Below are 22,754 nucleotides of genomic sequence, written 5' to 3'. Positions count from 1 at the left end.
AATCGATTTAATCATTTAACCAACCTCTTAAATCTGAAGCGTTTTAAAGCTCAGAAGCTTGGCTTTACAGTCAGTATAGGGAATAAGACCATCACTTAACAATTGCTTTTAAATTTGCTAATTAGAAGTGCTCTATTTTCATAGGTTGAAAAAATATCTGCTTTACATGAAAATAATATGATCTGTAAAATCATTTGTAACAGATAGACTTATGTCATATATCATTGAAAGGTTTCAACTAGCAGAGTTATAGTTAGAGACCAAACTATACCAAGTATTTGTATGAAAAAGCTCTGCTGACGCACATGCAAACAGTATACTCATGATGCTTTTGCGCATACACTTGTAACTTTGGGAAACATTAGTAAACTATAGTAGATCACACAGTGCAGTATCTTTATTTAGAGCAGGTGGTCTCAAATGAGCCCAAACACAACCTAAGACAATGCATAGATCGCGGAGTGACATGACATGCTGCTTTGCTAAAGCTATAGACCTTATGTAGCCCCACCCCTTTTCAGCGCTGCGCTCGTTGTGATCTGTCTTCCGATTTGTATTTCCACTGCATGCCATGAAGGCAAGATCTTATGGATTTATGAATGAACCGCTCATTTTACATTTTCTACTTTATGACATTCACTTCAAACATTAAAATGCTCACCCCTAATTTCCACCAACTGCGGAACGGCTGCGGATCCGCTCCGGAACGGTGGCGCAGTCAATAGATTTCCAATAAAGTCAATGTGTGTATTTTCACTGACTGCGGAACGGCTGCTTTCCGACTCCGGCTATCGGCAGCCCTCCGGAGCAGATATGCAGAGCTTCTATTTTTGCCGGATACCAGAGAGCTCTGCAGCAATTCAGCACTTATATTGCGCGATCATATGTGAATTTGCGAGATCTCGTGCATGGGTCCACGTGACTTCAGCTGTCAGTCATGGCCGCAGCCGTTCCGCAACAAATCCGGACCTGGTGGGTATTGAAGGACGGCGGAGCATGGAGCCGACACGCAGCGGAGCCGATCCGCAGCCGTTCCACAGTTGATGGAAATCCGGGGTCATGATAACTTTTGTTAACTCTACAATAAGCAAATTCACTTCACTAGCTAATTACTCTTCGACAGCAATGCCATAGAAATATACAGAGCTAGCGCAAAAACAGAAGTTAATTTTTCCGCGTGTCTGTTGCACATGTTCTGGCATTAGCCGCACACACCTCAAAACTACTCACTTTAATGATGACCTGGCTAATCGACCATTGATAAGTTTTATTGATTAAATTCTTATCGCCAATTTAATCGTTAGCATCCCTAGTACAAACAATTCTCTTATTCTAAAAATGTATGCCAGTTTATATGGATGCTTTTTTTGGATCTTTTATAGGTTGCTCAAGAGACAGAAAGGCAAGCGTGTGCCTTTAGAGTATGAATCGTGTTCTCCAGAACACCACTTTACCTTTGAGGCAATCCTTAAAAAAACATTTCTTAGCTTCTATGCAACCTCACAGTGCTCTGTGCACTTGCTGGCTGTACTTGTTAAATTATGCACTTAAAGCAAATGCAATATCACAAGGCCGACACTTACTTGGATCGCAAACTCACCCACACTTTGACAATGTCCTTTAGTATCAAGGGCAAGGTTCTATCTGTGAATGCCACGCACTGGCACAACTGTACAACAACAACAATTAAACCTTTTCTAAATATTCTTCCTTCCTTGGTTTAAACTAGCTCTGTTGCACCCTCACTTATGAACTAGAGATCTGGTTTACCATGCAGTTCTTCAAACAAATACTCTTCTCCTGCCTCAGCGCTTCTCAACTGTGGGATTAAATGCAAGAACATTGGACTCCGAGTAGCTCAGTGAAGCTCAGGGCTCTAGCTGTCGCCAATGTTCGTTAATCCAGGGCAATGTGACACTGCAGAGTGTCCTACTGTAATTGAGGAGTTGTTGCATTTATGTAGTTTTGACTGGCTCAGCACTGCTGTTGAAAGCATAGGTCTATTGACGGTGACATAAGCCAGCAACAGTTAATTAACTTTTTCATAAAGTAATGCTCGCAGCTGGATTAGAGGACTCTCTTCAATATAAAGTTTCTCTTGTTTGTTTTAGGTCACAGAGGGATTGAGCCAAAGGAGCCTTGCAGCTATGTGACTTAAATCACACTGGAGTCGTGGATGATAGACACAAGCAAACTTTATCATTGGGAGCTTTTTTGGACACGTCGTAATTCCATTAAAAAACTTGACTCTTTTGTTTCTCAATGTCAGAAAAAACAGGCATGCTATTACAAACGAAGGAAGATTGAAATTTCAATTATTACAAAAAAGTACTGTAAATCTTTCTCTCTTTTCGAAGAGAGGGTGCAAAGGATGAGATACAGCAGACTTCAGCATTTATGTAACGTTTCATTCAACCATGCCAATAAGCTTTATTCTAATGATATGCAATATAGCTCATGTCCAAATGTTCTTTTACAGAGTAGATACATTTTTAAGTTAATTAACACCCAATTTAAAAAGCTTGATCTGTATTCATATGGATCCAGGCCATACTGTACTTGCCCTTATGAAAATATACTATAATTATTGTGCAGTATCTATATTTTACCTGTATTACTTAAAATAAATAAATAAATAAATAAAGATCACGCATTGACTGTTGTATCTTGCAGTATTTAAACTACAGGGTTTATATAATTAAACAATATTCATGAAGGTTCATGAATTCACTGACTCTTTCTCGCTCTGTGTTTTTGTGTGTGCGTGTGGCCGCTGATCACCACTTATTTGATCATCGGCGCCAGCTGCATCTGATCAGTCGTGCCTATTTATACTCATTGTCTTTCGTCTTGTGTTTGTCAGATCGTTGTGGATGTTCCCAGTATTTGTGTCTTGTCTCCTGGCTGTTTCTGAGTTCCCTGAGTTTACGTGCTGGATTATTGGATCCTTCTGATCACTCTGCCTGCTTCCACGGAGGAGTTTGCCTTTGAGTTCCTGAGTTCGGTTCTGGATTCGGGTTGGATTCCTGGTCGCTCCTTCACCTTCCACGGAGGATCGGGTTGCCCATCTAAGTCCCTGCGCTACCAAGAGAGACTGTTTCCTGAAATCTTTCTTCATTTGTGTCAGAGTTCTGTCACTTCTGTTTGGGTTACATCTTGGGTTGGTGACAGAGCTCTGGCATTTCCGGTCTGTCATGCGTTGGGTATAGTCTGGTTTGTTGTGAGCACATGGCTTGTCATGTTTTTCCTTGTGCCATGTGCTCTCCTGTCAATTGTCTAGCCCCTCCCATCTTGTTACCTGATTATTGATTAATTTGCCCCACCTGCCTTTCTCGTTACCCTCTTTTGTTTGCTTCCTATTTAGTCTCCCTGTGTTTGCAGTCCTGTGCTGGTTCGTTGTCTAGGTGTCTTCCATCCCACAGGGCCTGGAGGCCATCCCCAAGCTCCTCGCCCTTCCGGCGCCGCTCCAGCGCCTCACCCTTCCGGCGCCGCCCCAGCGCCTCGCCCTTCCGGCGCCGCCCCAGCGCCTCACCCTGCCGACGCCACCCCAGCGCCTCGCCCTTCCGGCGCCGCCCCTGCGTCTCGCCCTGCCGGCTCCACCCATGCGACCTACCAAGCCAGTGCTTCTTCGCGTCAGTTCTGCCGATCCAGAGATGGTTCACGTCACGCCTGCCGATCCAGAGACGGTTCACGTCACGTCTGCCGAGCCTGTGTCTCCGGACAAGATGGCCGCTGCCGAGCCTGTGTCTCCGGACAAGATGGCCACCGCCGAGCCTGTGTCTCCGGACAAGATGGCTGCCGCCGAGCCTGTTCCTGTGCCGGTGTCTGTTCCTGTTCCTCAACCGGTGTCTGTTCCTCAACCGGTGTCTGTTCCTGTTTCTGAGTCGGTGTCTGTTCCTGCGCCGGTGTCTGTTCCTGTGCCATGGCCGCCCAAAGGGTCGTCTCCACCATGGCCGTCCGAAGGATCGTCTCTGCCATGGCCGCCTGAAGGGCCTGCCCTGTCCCGGTTGCCTGCACAGCCTGCTCCACCCTGGTCGTCTCCGCCATGGCCGCCCGAAGGGCCTGCTCTGCCCTGGTCGTCTGCACAGCCTGCGCCGCCCTGGTCGTCCCCACCATGGCCGCCTGAAGGATGGTCCCCACCATGGCCGCCCGAATGGTCGTCTCCACCATGCCCGCCCTTAGGGCCTGCACAGCCTGCTCCACCCTGGCCGCCTGCACAGCCCTGGTCGCCTGCACAGCCTGCGCCGGCCTGGTCGCCCGTACAGCCCTGGCCGCCTGAACTGACTGGTCCGCCCTGGAATCTTTATCCACCCGAGTTTCCCTGGCTCCCCTCCCTCCCCTCCCCTCGTTGTCTCTGTTTTTTTTTATCTGCCTGTCTTGTCTGTGGTTGTCCTTCAGTCTTGTTCCGGTCTTGTTTTTGGTGTCTCTCTTTGGGGACGCCAGGTGGCGTCCCTTTAGAAGGGGGGTAATGTCAGAGTTCTGTCACTTCTGTTTGGGTTACATCTTAGGTTGGTGACAGAGCTCTGGCATTTCCGGTCTGTCATGCGTTGGGTATAGTCTGGTTTGTTGTGAGCACATGGCTTGTCATGTTTTTCCTTGTGCCATGTGCTCTCCTGTCAATTGTCTAGCCCCTCCCATCTTGTTACCTGATTATTGATTAATTTGCCCCACCTGCCTTTCTCGTTACCCTCTTTTGTTTGCTTCCTATTTAGTCTCCCTGTGTTTGCAGTCCTGTGCTGGTTCGTTGTCTATGTTCCCTCGTGTTCTTGTTTGATGCCATATGCCTGTCTTGTTTTCCCCCATGGGGAGTTTTGGTTTGTAGTTTTGTTTTGTTTACTAAAGATCCTGAGTTTCCTGCACATGAGTCCTCGCTTCACTATTTACCATTCCGTGACAATTTGACCGACTACTACAATTTTCACTTTATCAATAAACACCTTTTTCACTCGCAATTGAATCCTCTATCTTACTGGGTGTGACAGTTCTAAAATGGAAGAAATTAATATTAAGTAACTTTCTGACAAAAACTGGCTAGTTTGTATATTTCTTATAATCTAGAAGACCAACGAAAGTACCGTTAGTTCCAAAATAGACCAAAGCAAAAGAAATCCCCTCTCTGCTCAAAGCATCCTCTGCCGCAGCTCCACTCCATGTTTTCCATTATACCCCCCCTTTTACTTTTAAGAGAAACCAAGTAATCATGAGGCCATGGAAAAACGCACAAAGCCTTTTAACAACCAATCCTCCTGGCTACAGGGAAAAATTACACAGCTATGCTTCTGTTACAAGAGAGACATCGGCAACACACTGTCTTTCAAAAAACAAACTCCTCACTTCAGGCAAATCCACTTCCTCTCAGCATTGCACGAATTAGCTGTGTCCCAATTCGGAGGCTGCATCCTTCGAAGGTCGTGAAGGTTGGACCAAGTGTTGTTAAATGAGACGGTCTAGCCTATGAAGAATAGTTCTTGTTGCCTAGCAACTGTGACTGCTGCCGGTGATGAGTGAAAGTAACGCTTGTACTAGGAATGTATCGGTATCGGCCCAATACTACGCTCGTTTCTTGTACTCATACTCAAAAAAATGCTCCAATACCAGGCAGCAACAGTGTTTGTATCCAGACATAGAAACATCAACGACGACAGAGAGTATAATGGACATACTACTCTTTCGGCAATACTGTTTTCGCATGTTATATAGGCTACTGTAATAGGAAAGTATTCGATTCCAAATGCAGCAATGGATCCTCCGTGTCCTAGCCTACCTCAATTCATTGTCATATATTTCCTTCAGTTATTTTCATGCTTAATTAAGCCTGCTAAAATGTATTGTATGATCTTCTGTTACTTTCACTTTTCATTCTATTGCTCTATCATATTTTATCATTAATTTAATAGCACAGCACATATTTAGAGCTGCTTCATCAGGGCTCAGTGCTAAGGATTGGGTCACTGGTTTAAATGTGTATACTAGTGAAATATCACAATTCTCTATTACAACTGTGATACTACAGCAAAACTTACTTTCACTTTTCATTCTATTGCTCTATCATATTTTATCATTAATTTAATAGCACAGCACATATTTAGAGCTGCTTCATCAGGGCTCAGTGCTAAGGATTGGGTCACTGGTTTAAATGTGTATACTAGTGAAATATCACAATTCTCTATTACAACTGTGATACTACAGCAAAACTAATGTCCGCAAGTATTGAACGCCAAGAAGACAGACAAGCTGACTGATACAAACAGCAAAAAATCCCAGCTGCATCCGAAACTGAAGGCAGTTCATGGCTGTCCAGTCACTCACTTCTCAGGCAGTGTTTTGTTTATGAAGACACCGCTTAAGGAAAATGGAAAATGGGAACAATGTCACGTGACATATATTACCATATATTTACCTCAGAAAAGCGATTCAATGACCATAACTCATTATTTATTTAGATAAAAAAAGAACTCAAAAAGAAAAGAAAAAAAGCATTTTGATAAATATATGCACTATATTACATATTGATTATATTTTACTTAAAGGCACACTGTGTAATTTTTCGCCACTAGAGGTCGTTTATTCAAAACAAAGGCATAGCTTGATGACGCCTTGATTTCACGGAATCATGGGAGTTTTTGTCTTCACCTCTACAACCAGTGGAGAATACAATGGGACTGGGGCAGAAATCATATTCATGAATGACTGGTGCTTCCGCTTCTTCCGCTCATGCGTATGTGGGGTAACGCAGCACTGTTTTATCATATTAGATACATTTGAGTGTGTTGAAAGTTGTTATAATGCTACTCTGTGCGTTCGGTCGGTGGCTACTATATGAGACACTTGTTGCACACTGCAGTGAGCTAGATCAATTTTAGGCATGGAAAAAATGGTACTCGCGGTAAATCAAGATTTAAACAAAAAGACTAACGGTTGAGCTGTATAATGATTAGTTTCCTGTGTAGATCACACCATTAGTTGAGATATATGATTCTTAATTAGATTGAAAAAAATAATAATTGTAAGTGCTTGAACCCACATTTCAGGAACACAGAATCATACTGACGAGATTTTAATTTAGTCCCTCTCTGCACACTTGGGCCCCTCTGTGCCCCCCTAGAATCCTACAGTCGCCACGGCTCCTTAGATACGCTGACTGACATCGGCACCTCCCCTCAGTGCAACGTTTCCCTGATGAGCGATGCTCCTCTAGCACACTAACAGAGACTTGTCCATTTTGTCAGCCACTTTTCACTAGGGACAATAAGTTGCGCGTTACCACTTTTTCCCAGAGTTTGTGGGGACTGTGACTCCCGAGGCATGCTTCACGGATGGCCGACAGTGTTGTGGTCCCTTTGTGAGTTTCTCCACAGTGCTCTCCCCTGGCTGAGGTTCGCTGCAGCTGTGGCTTCTCAATAGGGCTTATTGTAGACGCGCGGAGTGTGAGCGAGCAGCGCAGTGATTGAGCGGAACGGAGGGAAAGACGCCTGTAGTGCAGGGATGCTCCTGAATATGTTTCCTTCACTCATTCGGGAAGAGCGCGTCTAGAGCGCCTGCGACGTGACGGAATCCTTCTGCATTTTCACAAGAACATTGACAATTTATCCGCGCGCGAAGGACCAAGAGGAAAAGGTGAGCGTGATTTTTTGCAGCGTTTACTGAGGTGCAATACCGTACAGACTGAGTGTATTTGCGGTGTCCGTTAACATACGGCTACAAAATCATTATAGGATAACATCTAAAAGTTGAGAAAGGGCAGTATTTTTTGTTATTTTATGTATTTATTTTTCAGAAAATGTCTGTTTTATTTAACGAACTGCAGTGAAAGTATTGCATTTGCTATGGGGAAAAAATAATAAAAAAGAAAAATGAACGAAGCCTTTTTAAGTCAATACAATATATTCACGCACTATGCAGTTTAAAATATTGTAGAACAGTGTGGTCTGCATCAAGATTTTAAGAGCCGCTTCTCAAAGTTTCTCTCACTGCCTGTGATGTTTTAATATTCAGCGCTTTTCCCTCAGGAGCATCTGTGATGTCCAAAAGTTAAGGTCTGGCAGTCAGCATTTTAATCGAGCCGCTGCGAAGTACAATTTCTCAGTCCTAAGAGCAATAGTTGGGACCTTGCCAGAGAGTCGCATTTGTGATGCAAATACTGTCGTCTGTAGTGTGACTGTGAAAGATTTATTTTTGATGGGAAAATTGCCCAATGTTAGTTACAGAGGTTGTTGTTTTTAATTTTATGTGTAGTATTATACCAAAACAAAAGCAGATATAACAGATACAGAGGTGCAGATTTTCCTCACACCTCCGTATCGATATCAAATACCTCTCTGTCAGGATGCCACTGCAATGCCAACAACAGCACGGAGGCTCGTAGTGGAAACTTCGCTTGTAATGTGAAGCTGGCGGCCGCTAGGTGGCGCGTTGAGTGAACTGTTTGTGAGGCCAACTTGATTTAGTTTATAGGCTGTCCAAAAATTAATTGTGGATTTGGGTGTGTGTTGGTCGGTAGGCATATAAAGTAATTTTCAGTATTATTTGCAGAATATGTTCAGTTTCCTTGTGCTGTTACAATTGCTTAGGCTACTTCCTGACTTAACATCTGGTTGTAGCATATTTGCACTATCGTGCCCAAGCATAAAGGGCTGTCTTCAGAGGGATGACCAATAAATGTTGCCCTGAAATCTGGGGGTCCCACTAAGATTGTATATGCTATAGCCCATGGCTGTCATGTTGTTGTTTTTTTGGCCCCAAGAAAAGATTATGAAAAAGGGAACCACTGTTGTAAAATGGTAGTTTTAGGGGGTTTGACATGTCTGTGAAATGGGACTGGTGTAGTTTTGCCAGGCCATGATGTACACTGAAAAAAAAGTAGCTAGTAACATTTACAATTAATTACAAAGAAACTGCAAGGGACACTTGCAGAATTAGAAATTCTGAAGTAGTGTTTATTGTCAAATGCAGTCCAATAATATTGGTTTTATTTACAACTTAAAAAAAAAAAAATAATCATTATTAATTGTTTTTTTTTATTGGGTCACCTATAAACATTTTGTACCAAGAATTTTAAATTGACTGTGTTTTGCATTAACATGATGCACTGATTGCACTTTTATGAAAATATAATATGAGAAGGCTTTTTTGTGAAGCATGTAATGAAACAGTGCCAGAAAAATTGTCCTTTAATAAATTATAAATGTATTCTTTATTAGAAATTTTCATCATGCATTCTCATAAGCAGCCATATCCAGCCCAGATCCTTTCGTAATCTTGTCATAGTCACCCTCAAGAGTCTGCACAGCGAAGGGCAGCCATAATAAGAAGGCCATATGCTACCAGTCCGCAATGTGCTGTGTTTGATGTCCAGATGCCAGGAGCCTTGCTTTGCTCTGTGTTCGAGCATACTGTCCCTGGTGCGTGCCACAATCGCTCTTGCACCGCAGGGGGGCTATGACTAGATAGTGTGTTGAGATGGGTTTTTGGAGCTGAGTCTCTGGCTGTGGCTGTGGGCGCTCTCTCACAGGGCGGTCTGCGCTGAAGCCTAAGCTCCTCTCGTCAGATGGCATGGGGGGCTAATGAGACTTCATCATCCTGTCCCAGACCATTTGGGCGATCTGTGCTGAACACAAAGTCCGGGGCCTCAGCCAAGCCTGACAGCGAGCAGATTCGGGCGGGGAAAAATGTTAGTGGGGGGATGGACGGAGAAGATAAACAAATATAGTACACTCATGGCATGGCATATAGTCGCCTTGTAATGCACAGTAATTCGTAACAGGTTTTTAGACACGATCCATTATTTGATCCATCCAAAATAATCAGAGAATAATAAAATAAAACCAAAAAGGATTTGTGATGGATCCTGATACAGATTGCTTCAAAGAAGCTTCAAACTGAAAAATAACAGTGTAAATTCATCAATTATGAAACAATTTCAATTTAAGCCGTAAAGCAGCTCTACAGAAGATAATAGAGTGCAAGAGTTGGGTGCCAGAAGTAAAAGCTCCATTCATTTTCTCCATAGGGGAACAACAACGATAACTTGTAAAACTTTAAAGACAGACCTGTTATAATTTCAGTCCTAATTTGGGTCCTAAGCAATTTAGTCGTGCAAACTTGTCTTAAGATATTGCTTCAGGCGCACAGCATTCAAAAATCCCTGGGTTTGTTTCCTATGTCCTTGTTTGCTGTGTTTTAATGCAAGCGAATGATAAATGATTCATATCACCTTCCAGCTCTCTATTAGCCTGCGCTACGCTATAAGCATTCCAGACTCAAAGCTCTTTTTATTTTGCAGCGGTGTCATGTAGCACTTCAATGAAACTATTGGAGGTCAGAGATAAGATGTTTAGAGGATTATTTTGCCATAACTGTGCTTTCTTGATACCCATCGTCAACCATTTTTGAAAACTTTTTGTAGAATCTACTCAGTCAAATGCATAGAGATCTAATCAGCTGCTAAGCACTTGTAATTCCCCTATAAAGTGAAGCTTATGATAGAGATTACAGGCTTTAGATGAGACTTTTCCCCACTGAAGGGTCCTGGCACTGTGGTCTTCTGAAGCAAAGCGCAAGACGTTCTGTTCTTCTCCAGCAGCGCTGGTGCTTTTGAGCTTGGAGTGAATACAAGGAGGGAATGCAATCCCAGAGGGATGCTTTTTGATTTACTCTTCTGTTCACCTTCAGAGCTCGAGCTTCAATTATGCTATTATTTTGCAGAGTTACAGTATCTGTCAAAGCTTTAATGTCGCAGATGTGTTTAACACCTTTTATTTAAACCCTATATTGCCATCAACAATTTTTAACAATGCTAACACTTTAACACTTTGAAACAGTGACATCGTTTGAAGCCCACCTAAACCTGCAAGAAATATAATTGATCTTATGTACATGCTGCGATAATTGCGTAGTTTTGAAATGCCACGCACTCTAAACCCAACATGGAAGTTGTTCTCTCTGTAAAGCGTAGGTCAGATCTCATATTTTCTCGGACAACGAAGGATTTCTGTGGAGATTTGACATCCCGTTCAACATCAAAATAAGCTGTTGAGGCGTGAATCCTGCTGCTGTTGGTTTGAACTGCTGGAAGGACAGATTTCTCTAGAGAACGTATATGTGCTCTACCCAAATCCCTTTTGAACTGTTTTTTTTTTTCCAGACTTGTAAGTGTTTCACTTTAAAAGGATGTTAGAAACACCTAAAAGGCTCTCTCGGACCGAGAAGCTCCAGGGACCCCTTAGGAGAATTTTGTGCCTGGAATTTTGTCACTTCAACTTAGAGTGCACACTTTTAAATTGTAGTTCTCCTTTTTAATTTGGAGCATGAGGGGGTTTATACAATATAAAAATCCAGTGTCACTTACATAACACATAAGGTGCAGTGCAGCTTTGTAGTTCTTAGTAGCAGCTCTTGAGCTGGAGGTTGTAGGTTCAAACCCCAGATGGGTCCATTCATGAGCCATTGCCATTGTGCTCTTGAGCAAAGCGCTTAACAAAAGACACATAGATTAGAAAGTGACTGGTAAATGAAGAATAATATAATGTAATATACCTGTGAAATATGATGATGATAAACTGTGGGTCAAAGACATTATGCTCGTTGTTTTATTTTGTCAGGAACTATTCGTTTATTTAAAGGTGCCCTAGAATGGATTATTTTATTATTTTATAATGTTTCCTGGGGTGCCCTTATAATGTTAGTATGTTTTTTAGATCAAAATTTGTTATAATTTAGAAATAAAAGGCATATTTCCTAGCCTGATTTCATCCTTTGATCTGAACACTCTGTTTGAAGGGGCGTGTCTGCTGTAAGACTGCAGTGTTGTTGCCCACTGCTGTGATTGGCTGACATGCTTGCATATGAAATATCTGGCATTACATGTAGAGCTATCTGGAAAACCTTTACTATTACAGCTTTTATACGCAGTTTCTGCGAGAAACGACGTGAAGTTGAGCGTTTAGTCACTGGCTTGATTTACTGATGCATAAACAGTATTGAACGACTTTGAGAGAAAGATTATCTGTCTGAACTTGAACAATTACACATCAGAAATTCACATAACCCACTGGTTCTCCAGAGGCTCGAATGAAGGAACTAAAAAAATACTTTTGTGTTCATTTGTACATCCAAACACTGAGCAACTGCCATGCTTCGTTCGCTCGTTTGCAAGCCATGATGTCTCTCGAGGAAAAAACAATATCGCGCTGGATCTAGATAACACAGTGTAAATTATCGTTAATAAAATCACTATTTACCGCTTGCGGGAATATAACGTTAGTTGAAATTGCCCCCTTCGTCAGTATGAGACGCTGAGAGAAGCCTGGCTGCTTGATATTGTTCCAGGTTAGAAAAACAGTCCGTGGTGAAATGGGCAGAGCAACTAACAACTTTGAATTAAACTGTAGCGGTATCCGATTATAGATAGATAGATAGATTATAGATAGATCAGCCATTTTCCGTATAATCCTCCTCCTGCTTGTTTTTTCTTCACCTGCAGAACTTCCGATGATTCGGCTGCGCAGTTCCGCCTGGCATTGAGCATGGGCTGGCATATGCAAATTTTTGGAGGCGTACATATTAATGATCCCGACTGTTGCGTCACAGTCGGTGTTATGTGGAGATTCGCCTGTTTTTCAGGGGTGTTTTTCAAAAATGAGATTTAAATAAGAAAGAGAAAACTATGGTGTTTGAGACTCACTGTATGTCATGTCCATGTACTAAACTCTTGTTATTTAACTATGCCAAGATAAATTCAATTTCACATTCTAGGGCACCTTTAAAAATACATTAAAATGCAATTCATACCTGTTGTACCACTTCTATGAATATCCAAACTGAAATTAATTGAGATATTTTTAAGTTTAAAAATGGTACAACTCTTACATCTTAATGAAGAAAAAAGCTTTATTAATTCTTGAAAAGAAAACATTAAGTACTTGGCATAATCTTTTGTTAGTATTTCTTTAAAAAAATGAACAAAGATGCTTCTCTGCTTTTGACAAAGCAAGGTTAGCTAAGGTTAGCTAATACGCTAATACACACACACACATATATATATTACATATGAAGAGTTCAGATGCAAAAGCCTCTAAGTGCCATCTGAAATTTTCTTCTAGAATGATAATTTTTATCAAGCTTCTATATTTAAGTTCAGTAATTTCACTTAAATGACAATTAATAGGTAATTTTCATTCCCATTTAAGTGAAATTACTGAACTTAAATGTATGAGCTTGATAAAAATTATCATTTTAGAAGGAAATTTCAGATGGCACTTAGAGGCTTTTGCATCTAAACTATATATATATATATATATATTTTTTTTTAATGATTAAGATGTGTACACACATTCAAGATGTAAGGTAAATGTTATTACGTTTTGCTTGATAGATCACGTGACATTATTAATTGAGCATTAAAATGAAATATTTTATTTTATTAATTTTGTATTAACTGAAAACCTTTTTTTCGAGAATGGCAAAAAAGCCATATACAATGGTTTCAAAACCATATGAAACCATCATGAATACAGAGAACATGTGTTTTAAACTTATTTGACATATTTGACCCATATGCTGCCTTGCATAAGACAAGTATGCTCACTCCTTTGTTGGGACTTGGGATGGTACATATTTGCTTTATTTCTCCAAACCTTTGCATTGGAACTCTATCCCTCTCCTTCCGTCTGTTTCCCCCTCCCTCCCCGGTTCCCTTCAGCCCTAAAGATTAATGTGCTCCACTTTCAGCAGTGCTGTCAAATGCCCATCCAGAGGAAAGAGCTGAATGTCCGTTTTGCTCACCTGTAGTGGTCTGCCTGCACCTGCATCTCAGACTGCAACCTCTGAAATGCCAAAAGTCATGTTGTCTAAATCTGTGGTTCAAATGTGAAGTGTTATTATAAAAATGACTCTCTTTTAGTATATTTCTTTGACTCTTTTCTCTCACTCTGATTTTCTTCAACCTCTCTCTCTGATGTCTGTTCTCACCGCAGGTTTGAGAGCTTCAGCTACAATCATCGTTCATTCCTGTGGTCTCTCCCATCAATTACTGGTCAGACGGTCTGCTCTATCCCGATACCCGCGCCAGTGCTGAGGGTGGTGCACAGTTTCCCAGGAGCAACGTCTTAGCCTCAAGATCTCTGGTGCCCGTTCAATACGGAGGAGTGTATTTTTTTTTTGTTTCCTTTTTTTACTTTCATCCTTTCATCCAAAAGATGCAGATAGGCTCTGCAGTGTGGACTGGACTGACTGTGATGACTATGCTGCTGTTGGCCCAGTGGGACGTGGGCTGCAGGGGGATGACACTGAACTCTGTCCCGCTCCGTCCGGCTTCCCTGAGGCCCATCAGAGCTAGTGTGGGTGCATCCCTTCAAAGACACAAGCGCAACTGGGTGTGGAACCAATTCTTCGTCCTGGAGGAATACACAGGAGATGAACCTCTCTATGTTGGCAAGGTAAAGCAAAATAGGCTACATCCTCTGGCTCTTATATTTTATATGTACCGAGTCTAGTGCACTGAGGCCATTCCTGATGACAACTAGGGCTGAGCAATATTGTTCAATTATTATTTTCATTCTATGTTGAATTCATTGTGTGAAATGCATAATTTTATCAAATATCATCAGAAAGGCGGACAAATTTTGAAAAAAACTGAGAAGGCTAAAATTAATACCTGGTATTGTTCAAATGTTTGGGGTTATAAGATTGTTTTTTGAAAGAAGTCTCTTATGCTCACCAATGCTGTATTATTAGATCAAAACAGTAAAAACAGATGGAATATTATTACAATGTAAAATAACGGTTTTCTATTTAAATATATATTAAAATAGTAATGATGCTGAATTTTCAATCCAGTCTTCAGTGTTGTTCTGAAATGCTAATTTGGTGCACAAGAAACATTTCTTATTATTATCGATGTTGAAAACAGTTTAATATTTTTGTAGAAACCGTGATGCATTCTTTTCTTGAATAGAAATATTCAATTTATTGCATCCTTGCTTAATAAAAGTATTAATTATAAAAAGAAAAAAATCTTACTGACCCCAAACTTTTGAATGATAGTGTGCATCTCATTTGACTACTTTTGGTCAGATACAGTGTGGTCACTTTTCGGTTCTTTTTCAAAGAAATCACCCGAAATGGATGTTTATACCAGGTGTAAAAGGGATCTTAGATCACGTCCAGTGGCTGCCTGTTAACTGAGCTGACATGTTTATTTAGATAATGTACTTGGGGTGCCCAGAAGCCAGTAGAGCTGTCCAGTCGCAGACTTATTTCTCTGGAGTGTCTGGCAATGTCTTGTGCCTTAGTCGCACATGATCGCTATTTCTGCTAAACATGTGATGCTAATTAAACATAACTAGCAAGCTATTGTGCATAGACCTGGCATACACAGGCCTCTTGAGACAGGCTCTTGCTTTTGTGAGAAAGTTTTCATTTTAAAGGAGCTGTATCATGAGGAATCATGACGAAGATATGTGGTATGCAAAAAACTCAAACTCAAAAAAAAATTATTTACAACTGGAACCGTAGAAAGGCTGCAAAGGCAGTTTGTTGAATGCATCAAAACATCAGAGAGAGTGAGAAAAAATGCAGTTTAAACACTTTTGATTATCACATTTGCTGACCTTATGTTTTGATATAGTAGCATTATATCTGCCAATTAGAAAGCATTTCTCATTATGGCACAGTGAAACAGATACCCTCGCATACACATGTCTCATGTTTCTGTCATGATGAGGTTTAATAGTACTTTGTGAAGATGTGTCAATCAAGCTCCTTAATGAAGTGCATGTGAAGAACAGATGCTCTGCCTGCATATTTCCTACATGTGAACATTTGAATCAGTAATATAACATTACTCTGAGGCTCTTTTAAAAGCTTTGCTAAATCTAATATTAATTTACAGAGAAGGCAGGGGTTGATGTATGCTGTCCCATCAAAGCCCAGGCTTTGGCTTTTAAAGTGTTTTAGTCATTTTCCCTCATATTAATGACAGTCTGTAGATGAATGTGTAGCTTGTGAATATCTGATGCATTGTTTGATCAAAACTCTTTGGCATGTGGATGATCATGTTTTAATGAATATCACATGTAGTGTTTGATCAAACCTCTTTGATGTGATGTGGATTTTATAGTCGTACTGTGATCTACAGTAAATGAGCCACACAAAGAGGAAAAAAAGCATCATCACAAAAGGAAGCGTATTTTCTTTTATGTATTGGCTCCAGTCCGCTAGCAATGTGATTGCTTTATACGCACAGGCTTGTAAGTAGTTAGCTTGATGCTAAACGCAAAGACAGCCAAAAGCTTTCCTGTTTTAAGGATAATGAGCCAGATACTCCAACACGCCACCTGCTCTACTTTCCTTGGCTTTTACAATACATTATCTCCCAGCCACTATATCACACACCTCTCTACCTTCACACACTCAAAACCCTGACAGCCAGGTTGAACCTTATTAGATTTTGGCTCATCTCCAATTCACTCTAGCCGGAGGGATCCGGGCAAAAGAGAAGTGACTGAACACAAATGTTTCCCCCGTTCTGAATAATGATCAGCGGAGTAATGTACAGTATAGTGTGGCTTATCTCTCTATCTTCCCATAGGAAAGAGAAGTTGCAAAATCTCTTGAAGCTCTCAGATGTTTCTCCTGGACCATAAAGAGATTATGCTTTGGTTCTCATTAGAAATAGGTGCTAATTTTATACCTCTATTGCTATATGTCCACATATGACACATTTGCATCTATTTTTTATTGATTTGAACAAATTCTAGGATAAACATCTGAGACAAAGTTGATGAGGCAGAACTGAGAACTCCATTAAGCTATGAAAGGGCGACCTTTGAGCAATAACATTTTCCTCCTGGTTTCTCTTTCAAATTTCGCCATCTTTCACGTCTCAAGTGCTGAATGTATTTTGTATGATGGTCAATGGCTGGCTGCTTGTTCTTATTTCTTGGCTTTTATGTATTCATCCATTCATCCTTTGATCTCTAGTGAGCATGAAATATGGTCTTGTTCATCAAGATAAGTGGCATAATATAGACATAAAAGACAGGGTCCTCATAATCAACTAACCATAAGATCTATAGACCGTTTTCATATTTTCATTTGAACATCAAAATAAAATAAAAAGTAGTGGTTGACTGAGATGTTTTATTTTTATTTTTATGGCTGATATCTGGGGGGCAGGGAGGCTGATATGCTGATTTATATTTACATATTTTATGTTAATACATATTATTATTTGTAATTAAAAATGTTCTAATGTACCATTTAGGTACTAATAACTTAATAATAACTAATAACACTTTTGGTACCAATATGTACCTTTCGAAAGGGTACCGCCCCAGTGACAGCTTTTGTCCCTTTTTTCTGAGAGTGTATGACAGAGAGTAATTGTACCGCTACTCTGCAATTACCATTGGACACAATTGGATAGCTGTTGTATTCTTGAGGTTTGAGGCAAATAGAAGAGCAGGAGATAAAGTCTGGGACCCAAAAGCTTTTATTGATCTTCAATACACAGTTTCATGGAAATTGCAAACATATATCAATCATAACATATAAAAACTTTACATAAAAGGTAGACATGCACACTGTTGCAAGGTTAGGCATAAGTTCTGGCTTCTGACCTTTTGACTCTGATCTAACAGAGAGCAGAGACTAAACCCTTTCAGCAGCAATTTGGCTTGATGATGCTCTTAACTTCTAACAACCTGATTTTTACGTTCTTGCAGAAAGTTGAAAGATGCGTTGTGCTCCTATAAAGAGACAAACACACTTCACAGGCAGATGTGATGTCGAGTCTCCAGGCTGATTGAAGAAGGACTTTGATGCTTCCAGAGAGTAAAAGAGTAGAACCTTTTGAAGCAGTTTTCACATCAACTATCTTCATCTTTTCATTTATATCTTTGTTTTTTTGGTTTCAACCAGTCTTTATAAGAAACATAAGAAAACTTTAATTTCCGTCTCTAATTAACTCTTGAAATAACATTTTCTTTTGGTTTTATGCTTTATTGATTGTCTCTCACTCTTGATTCATGCTGGAAAACAAGATTTTTCTGTTACTGAGAACAATGAGCAGAGAAGCGTACAGACCAGCTTATTCATAATCAAACAAGCAGTCTGACATACAGCAGTCCAATCTGCTCACCCGTTATTATCTGTGAAATTATACCAGAATGAATTTAATGAATATGTCTTTGCCATCTTGATATCGTACCATCAGCGACTGGGATTATTGCCCATGGTGACCTCTTTGCAGCCTGATGAATATGGATATGATAGGTCCAGCTTGAATAAAATGCTCAAACGAGAGGGATGTCAAAGAGAGTGCGATGAATAATGCATATCCGTGTCTCCGGGGTGAGTTCAGTAATATCAACAATTATTAGAAATGACCCCAGTGTCTCCACTGAAAGTACACATTAATTACAGTACTTCCAGGCGAGTTCACTTCGGAATAAGCATAAACAAGTGTCCGATGTCATTAATAGTTCCATCACAATTCCAAGTTTCCTGGACTTTTATCCTAACCGCGTATTTAAAAATCTTCCCTCTGGTTCGGAATCACACTGATTTGACGACTCGCAGCTGCTTGTTGCCCTCTCATTGTCATCTTTGAACATCATAAGATGTGCAGGGCCCGTCGGTTTAAATCCCTCAGCTGGGTGTTGAATGTCCGATCATATTCTGCCTATATTTGTTGAGTACACCAGAGAAAAAGGCTTTGAATTCAGCTCTAATTGGGGGGGATCCTTTGATGGTGCAGTTTGTGCAATAGCAAGGTGGGGAACGTTCCCAGGCCGATTTCCGTCATGATACATTTGCATTTCCTTTTTCCTAGCCTGCCAAAAACAACTCGTAGCTCACCTTCTAAATGCGCGCTTAATAAGAAGCAGACCAGGAGTGCCGCTGTAACCCTGCGGTGAGGATGAGAGATCTAGACTTTTCTCCCCTTCTGGCCACCGGGAAGCCTTTCGTCAGCCAGGCCGAGCAGATTAAACGCGCCCTCCGTCGCGCCCGCCCTCCCACCACATCAATGATTTGTGCAAACTGAATTAAACAAAATGAAACAGAAGAGAAAGAGTTCTTTTCATGTTGCAGATCAACAAGCGTTCCCCAAATCCTCTCTGGAGTGATTTCTAACATATGTTGGGTAATTAAATGCAGTGCGGGAGAAGATGGGCCGCTTTTCATCTGCTTCCAGTCCGTACTGGTCCATGCCACGGCCATTTGTCATCAGTGCAGATGAAAGTCATTGGGTTGGCAGTCACGGCCTGGGCTCTGGTGCCAACCCTGCGAGCATGTGTGCGCGCACATATACAATCAGCAAGTATGGGTTTGCATGCATCAGATGGTAAAGAAAGTGAATTGTGTCTTTTCAGATAATTAAGGCTGAGGGCATTGAGGGTGTCTAGTCACAGAGGTGCTTTTTAATAGAATAGAGTCTTTCTCATATGGAGAGTGATATGAGCTGACACCACTGAATCTAATGACAGGGAATAAGGAATCCTCCACAATAAGGGAGAGATGTGGCTCGCACCTCCTTGGCGAAGAGCAGCTCCACAACACAATAAAATACCATTTGCATTTATATAGCACTCTGCAGGTGTTGATTCAGGTGAAATATTACAACAGGGGGAAGAATCCCACACCACGAAAGCGTATTGAAAGGCACAGGCAAATAGATCCAGTATGTAAAAAGCTATCAAGTACAAATGACTGCCTTTCCTCACAGAATCGGTCGTTTGCCTTTTATTATAGACGGGATTTTAGCCTGGCTCTTGATTACCCGGGGTGGTAAGATGGTTTTAAAAGCAAAGGAAAATGACATTAGAAAGCACTACATCATCTGAGCTTGGAACAGGGAAGAAAATGCATGTCCCGGTTCTGTCGTTATCCATAAGAGTCGCAAACAGCAAGCGCTGATGTACAGACAGTTCCAGAATGCCAAGCTAGGTTTCTTTCACCTTTAAATGGTGAGCCAAGGGTATTTCTGAGGCAACTGTGGCTTTAATGAGACTGTGCGTGTCTATGCTTATGTGCTTACGCAGCGATTATTGATAGCTGACAAACTAACATGCCTCAGTTCTGTCATTTATGCTAAAAATATGAGTTTGGATTTGTTTAGTTGGTGTGAATGCAGTTTTTTTTTTTTTTTTTATCTAAATGTGTACCAGTGATTTATTGATTATTTATGAAGGGCCCCAGACTAACATTTGAGAGCAGTGGCACCAGATTTGATAGTGCCAAGGGAAGGGACAAAAATGAATCATCCTATCAATTTCACAAATAATTACAGTTACTAATAATATTACATAATTTATCAAAAACACACATTTTCTTTTTAATATATATTAGCAACAGTAACATCTGTAAGAAGTGTAAACTGAAAACCTAATTATTATAGGGAAATAATTAAAGGGGTGGTTATTATGATTTCACTTTTCTAACTTTAGTTAGTGTGTAATGTTGCTGCAAAGTTACAATGCTCAAAGTTCGAAGCAAAGGGAGATATTTGCTTTTAAATAAATTGCTTTTTAAGGACTACAACAAAAGGCTGGAAGGGACAACACAACATTCCTCCCAGGTTAGTGACATCACCAACCCTAGAATTTACATAAACCCCGCCCCCTGAACACGATTTATAGATTATCAAGACAGAATATGCTAATCAATGACTAGAAGATAACTACACGTCAGCTACATAAATTCATCAACTAACCATTCAGAAATGTCCTGTTGCATTCTACATGTTGTCACTTCTACTTGAGTCTCTCCATCATTGACTCCATTGACATCATCTGACTCCAGTTTGTACATAAAAGGCTAAAAGTTTTTGAAATTTTCAGTGCATGTCTGTGTGAGGTAAAAGGACACAAGCCCTTGAAGCTCCGCCCTGTGTTGCCAGCAGCAGCTCATTTGCATTTAAAGGAACATACACAAAACAGTGCGTTTTGCTCTCCCTCAAAAAGTGACAACTTTAACATTCTATATAAAAATATATGTGGGGTATTTTGAGCTAAAACTTCACATAGACACTCTGGGGACATCAAAGACATATTATACATCTTGCGAAAAGGGCATTATATACCACCCCTTCAAATATTCTGATGGTGTGACTAAGTTTGTGTTCTACAGCCCTTGATTCTACTTTGTACTTGTTTTTCCATAGTATCATACATTTGGAGTTCATGGTAACATGGGTAAAATCATGTATGGCTCCTCACTACCATGGAAAAAAGTAACTATTTGCTTTCTAACTAAAATACTGTAAATATATTCCCTTACCTCTGTTATACATTTAATACAATATACATGACTAGTAAAGTAACATTCAATATGACTATCGCATATTTTTGTCAAAATACCATGGTTACAGAGTTCATGTTAGTACAGTAAATCCATGGTAGATGTAGGTGATTTGTGAATTGATCAGCCTTCTAACTTTGATCAATTCGATGTTTCTCTTATTTTCCACTTTAAAAGGGTCATGAATTGAGAAATCAATTTTTCCTTGATCTTTTGACATGCAAGTGGTCATTGTACTATTAAAACATCCTGCAAGTTTTAGAACTCAAAACTTTCTTGTTCATCCAAAAACAGCTTTTATTTGAAACCAAGCTCCGAAAACGACTAATTTCAGATTTTGTGACATTATGACATAATAGTGTGACTGTCTCACGCACTCAGTTTTGTTTGTTCTTAGTTTCTGTTTTCATGGACTTTCAGTTTGTTTTCATCAGTCACATGTGTTTCTTTATCTTAGTTTCCCGCCAGTCATCAGTTGTCATGGACACTATCTAATCACTATCTCATCTAATCATCACACCTGTTCGTTATAATTTTATTATCTCTGTGTATTTAGTTCCTCTGTTTTCAGTCTTTGGTTGTCGTTGTTGTATGTGTTTTTGTTGGACACACGGTTATGTCTTTGCACCTGCTTTTGGATTAAATCTTGTATAAATTTTAAATCTGCCTTCTTCAGTCTTCTACATCTGGTGACAGAGACGAAAGATTGCCTCTACTGAATCAGATCAACACCTAGCCTTTCTACATCATTGCATTTTTGGCCCCTCCCACAGGCGCAATAGTGAGACGCTAAGGAGATACAGGATCATTGGACTAAAAAATAACATTCCTTATTAGCGCTGGGAGAAAAAAATCGATGCATTGCCATTCTCTCTCCAATGATTCTGGATCGATTCTGAGAATTTCAGAATCGATTCTGAGCTTAGTTTTTAACCAGATGCGCGGTGACGCTGCGTGTGCTTTAGAAACACCCATATTCTGCTTGCTTCCAATTCCTCAGAACACCACTCGAACCATCCATAAAATAATCTTTCATAAAGTTCTGAAAGGTTGAAATGAATTACAACAACATTCGCTGGCTTCATTGCATAAGATATGTGCTGTGAGAAACACACGCTTTGCTTTGTGACGCTTGCATATAAAACTTGTATATGTGTGCAGTCTCGACCGCCGGTATTTTTATTACAAATGCTCTACGAAGGCATCAGTTATGTCGTTTGGAATGCAGTGGGCTTATATTTAAAAATATGAAACTCACTGGCAGAAGGCTGCTTTCAATTTCAAATACTCTTGCGCTTTGTGAAGAGTGCTCGTACAGGCGTCTGTGTGCGACTCCGTTTATATGGTTAAAGATATTTGTGTATTAGTGTGGATGCAGCTTATTAGAGCTTATGATGTCATCAGTAATAATCAAATGACAGTAAAGATCAGAAAGAGAAAAATCACATTCAGAT

General features: G+C 40.5%; 1 protein-coding gene across 1 annotated transcript in view; it reads left to right on the top strand.

Annotated features, from left to right (window-relative positions):
* The first annotated feature begins 7,162 nt into the window (after positions 1-7,162).
* The window catches only part of cdh7a (cadherin 7a), a 58,371-nt gene continuing 42,779 nt past the window's right edge, over positions 7,163-22,754 (top strand). Inside the window, exons 1-2 of the mRNA XM_084118876.1 lie at positions 7,163-7,617; positions 13,974-14,435. Coding sequence (XP_083975002.1) covers positions 14,196-14,435 — 240 coding nt within the window. The 5' untranslated portion in view covers positions 7,163-7,617; positions 13,974-14,195. The remainder of the gene's footprint in view (positions 7,618-13,973; positions 14,436-22,754) is intronic.

The sequence above is a fragment of the Abramis brama genome, assembly GCF_963993115.1.
Source record: "Abramis brama genome assembly, chromosome: 7".
NCBI lineage: Eukaryota > Metazoa > Chordata > Actinopteri > Cypriniformes > Leuciscidae > Abramis > Abramis brama.
Note: the sequence above shows the minus strand (reverse complement) of the source record. Positions and strands in the feature narration are given on the sequence as shown.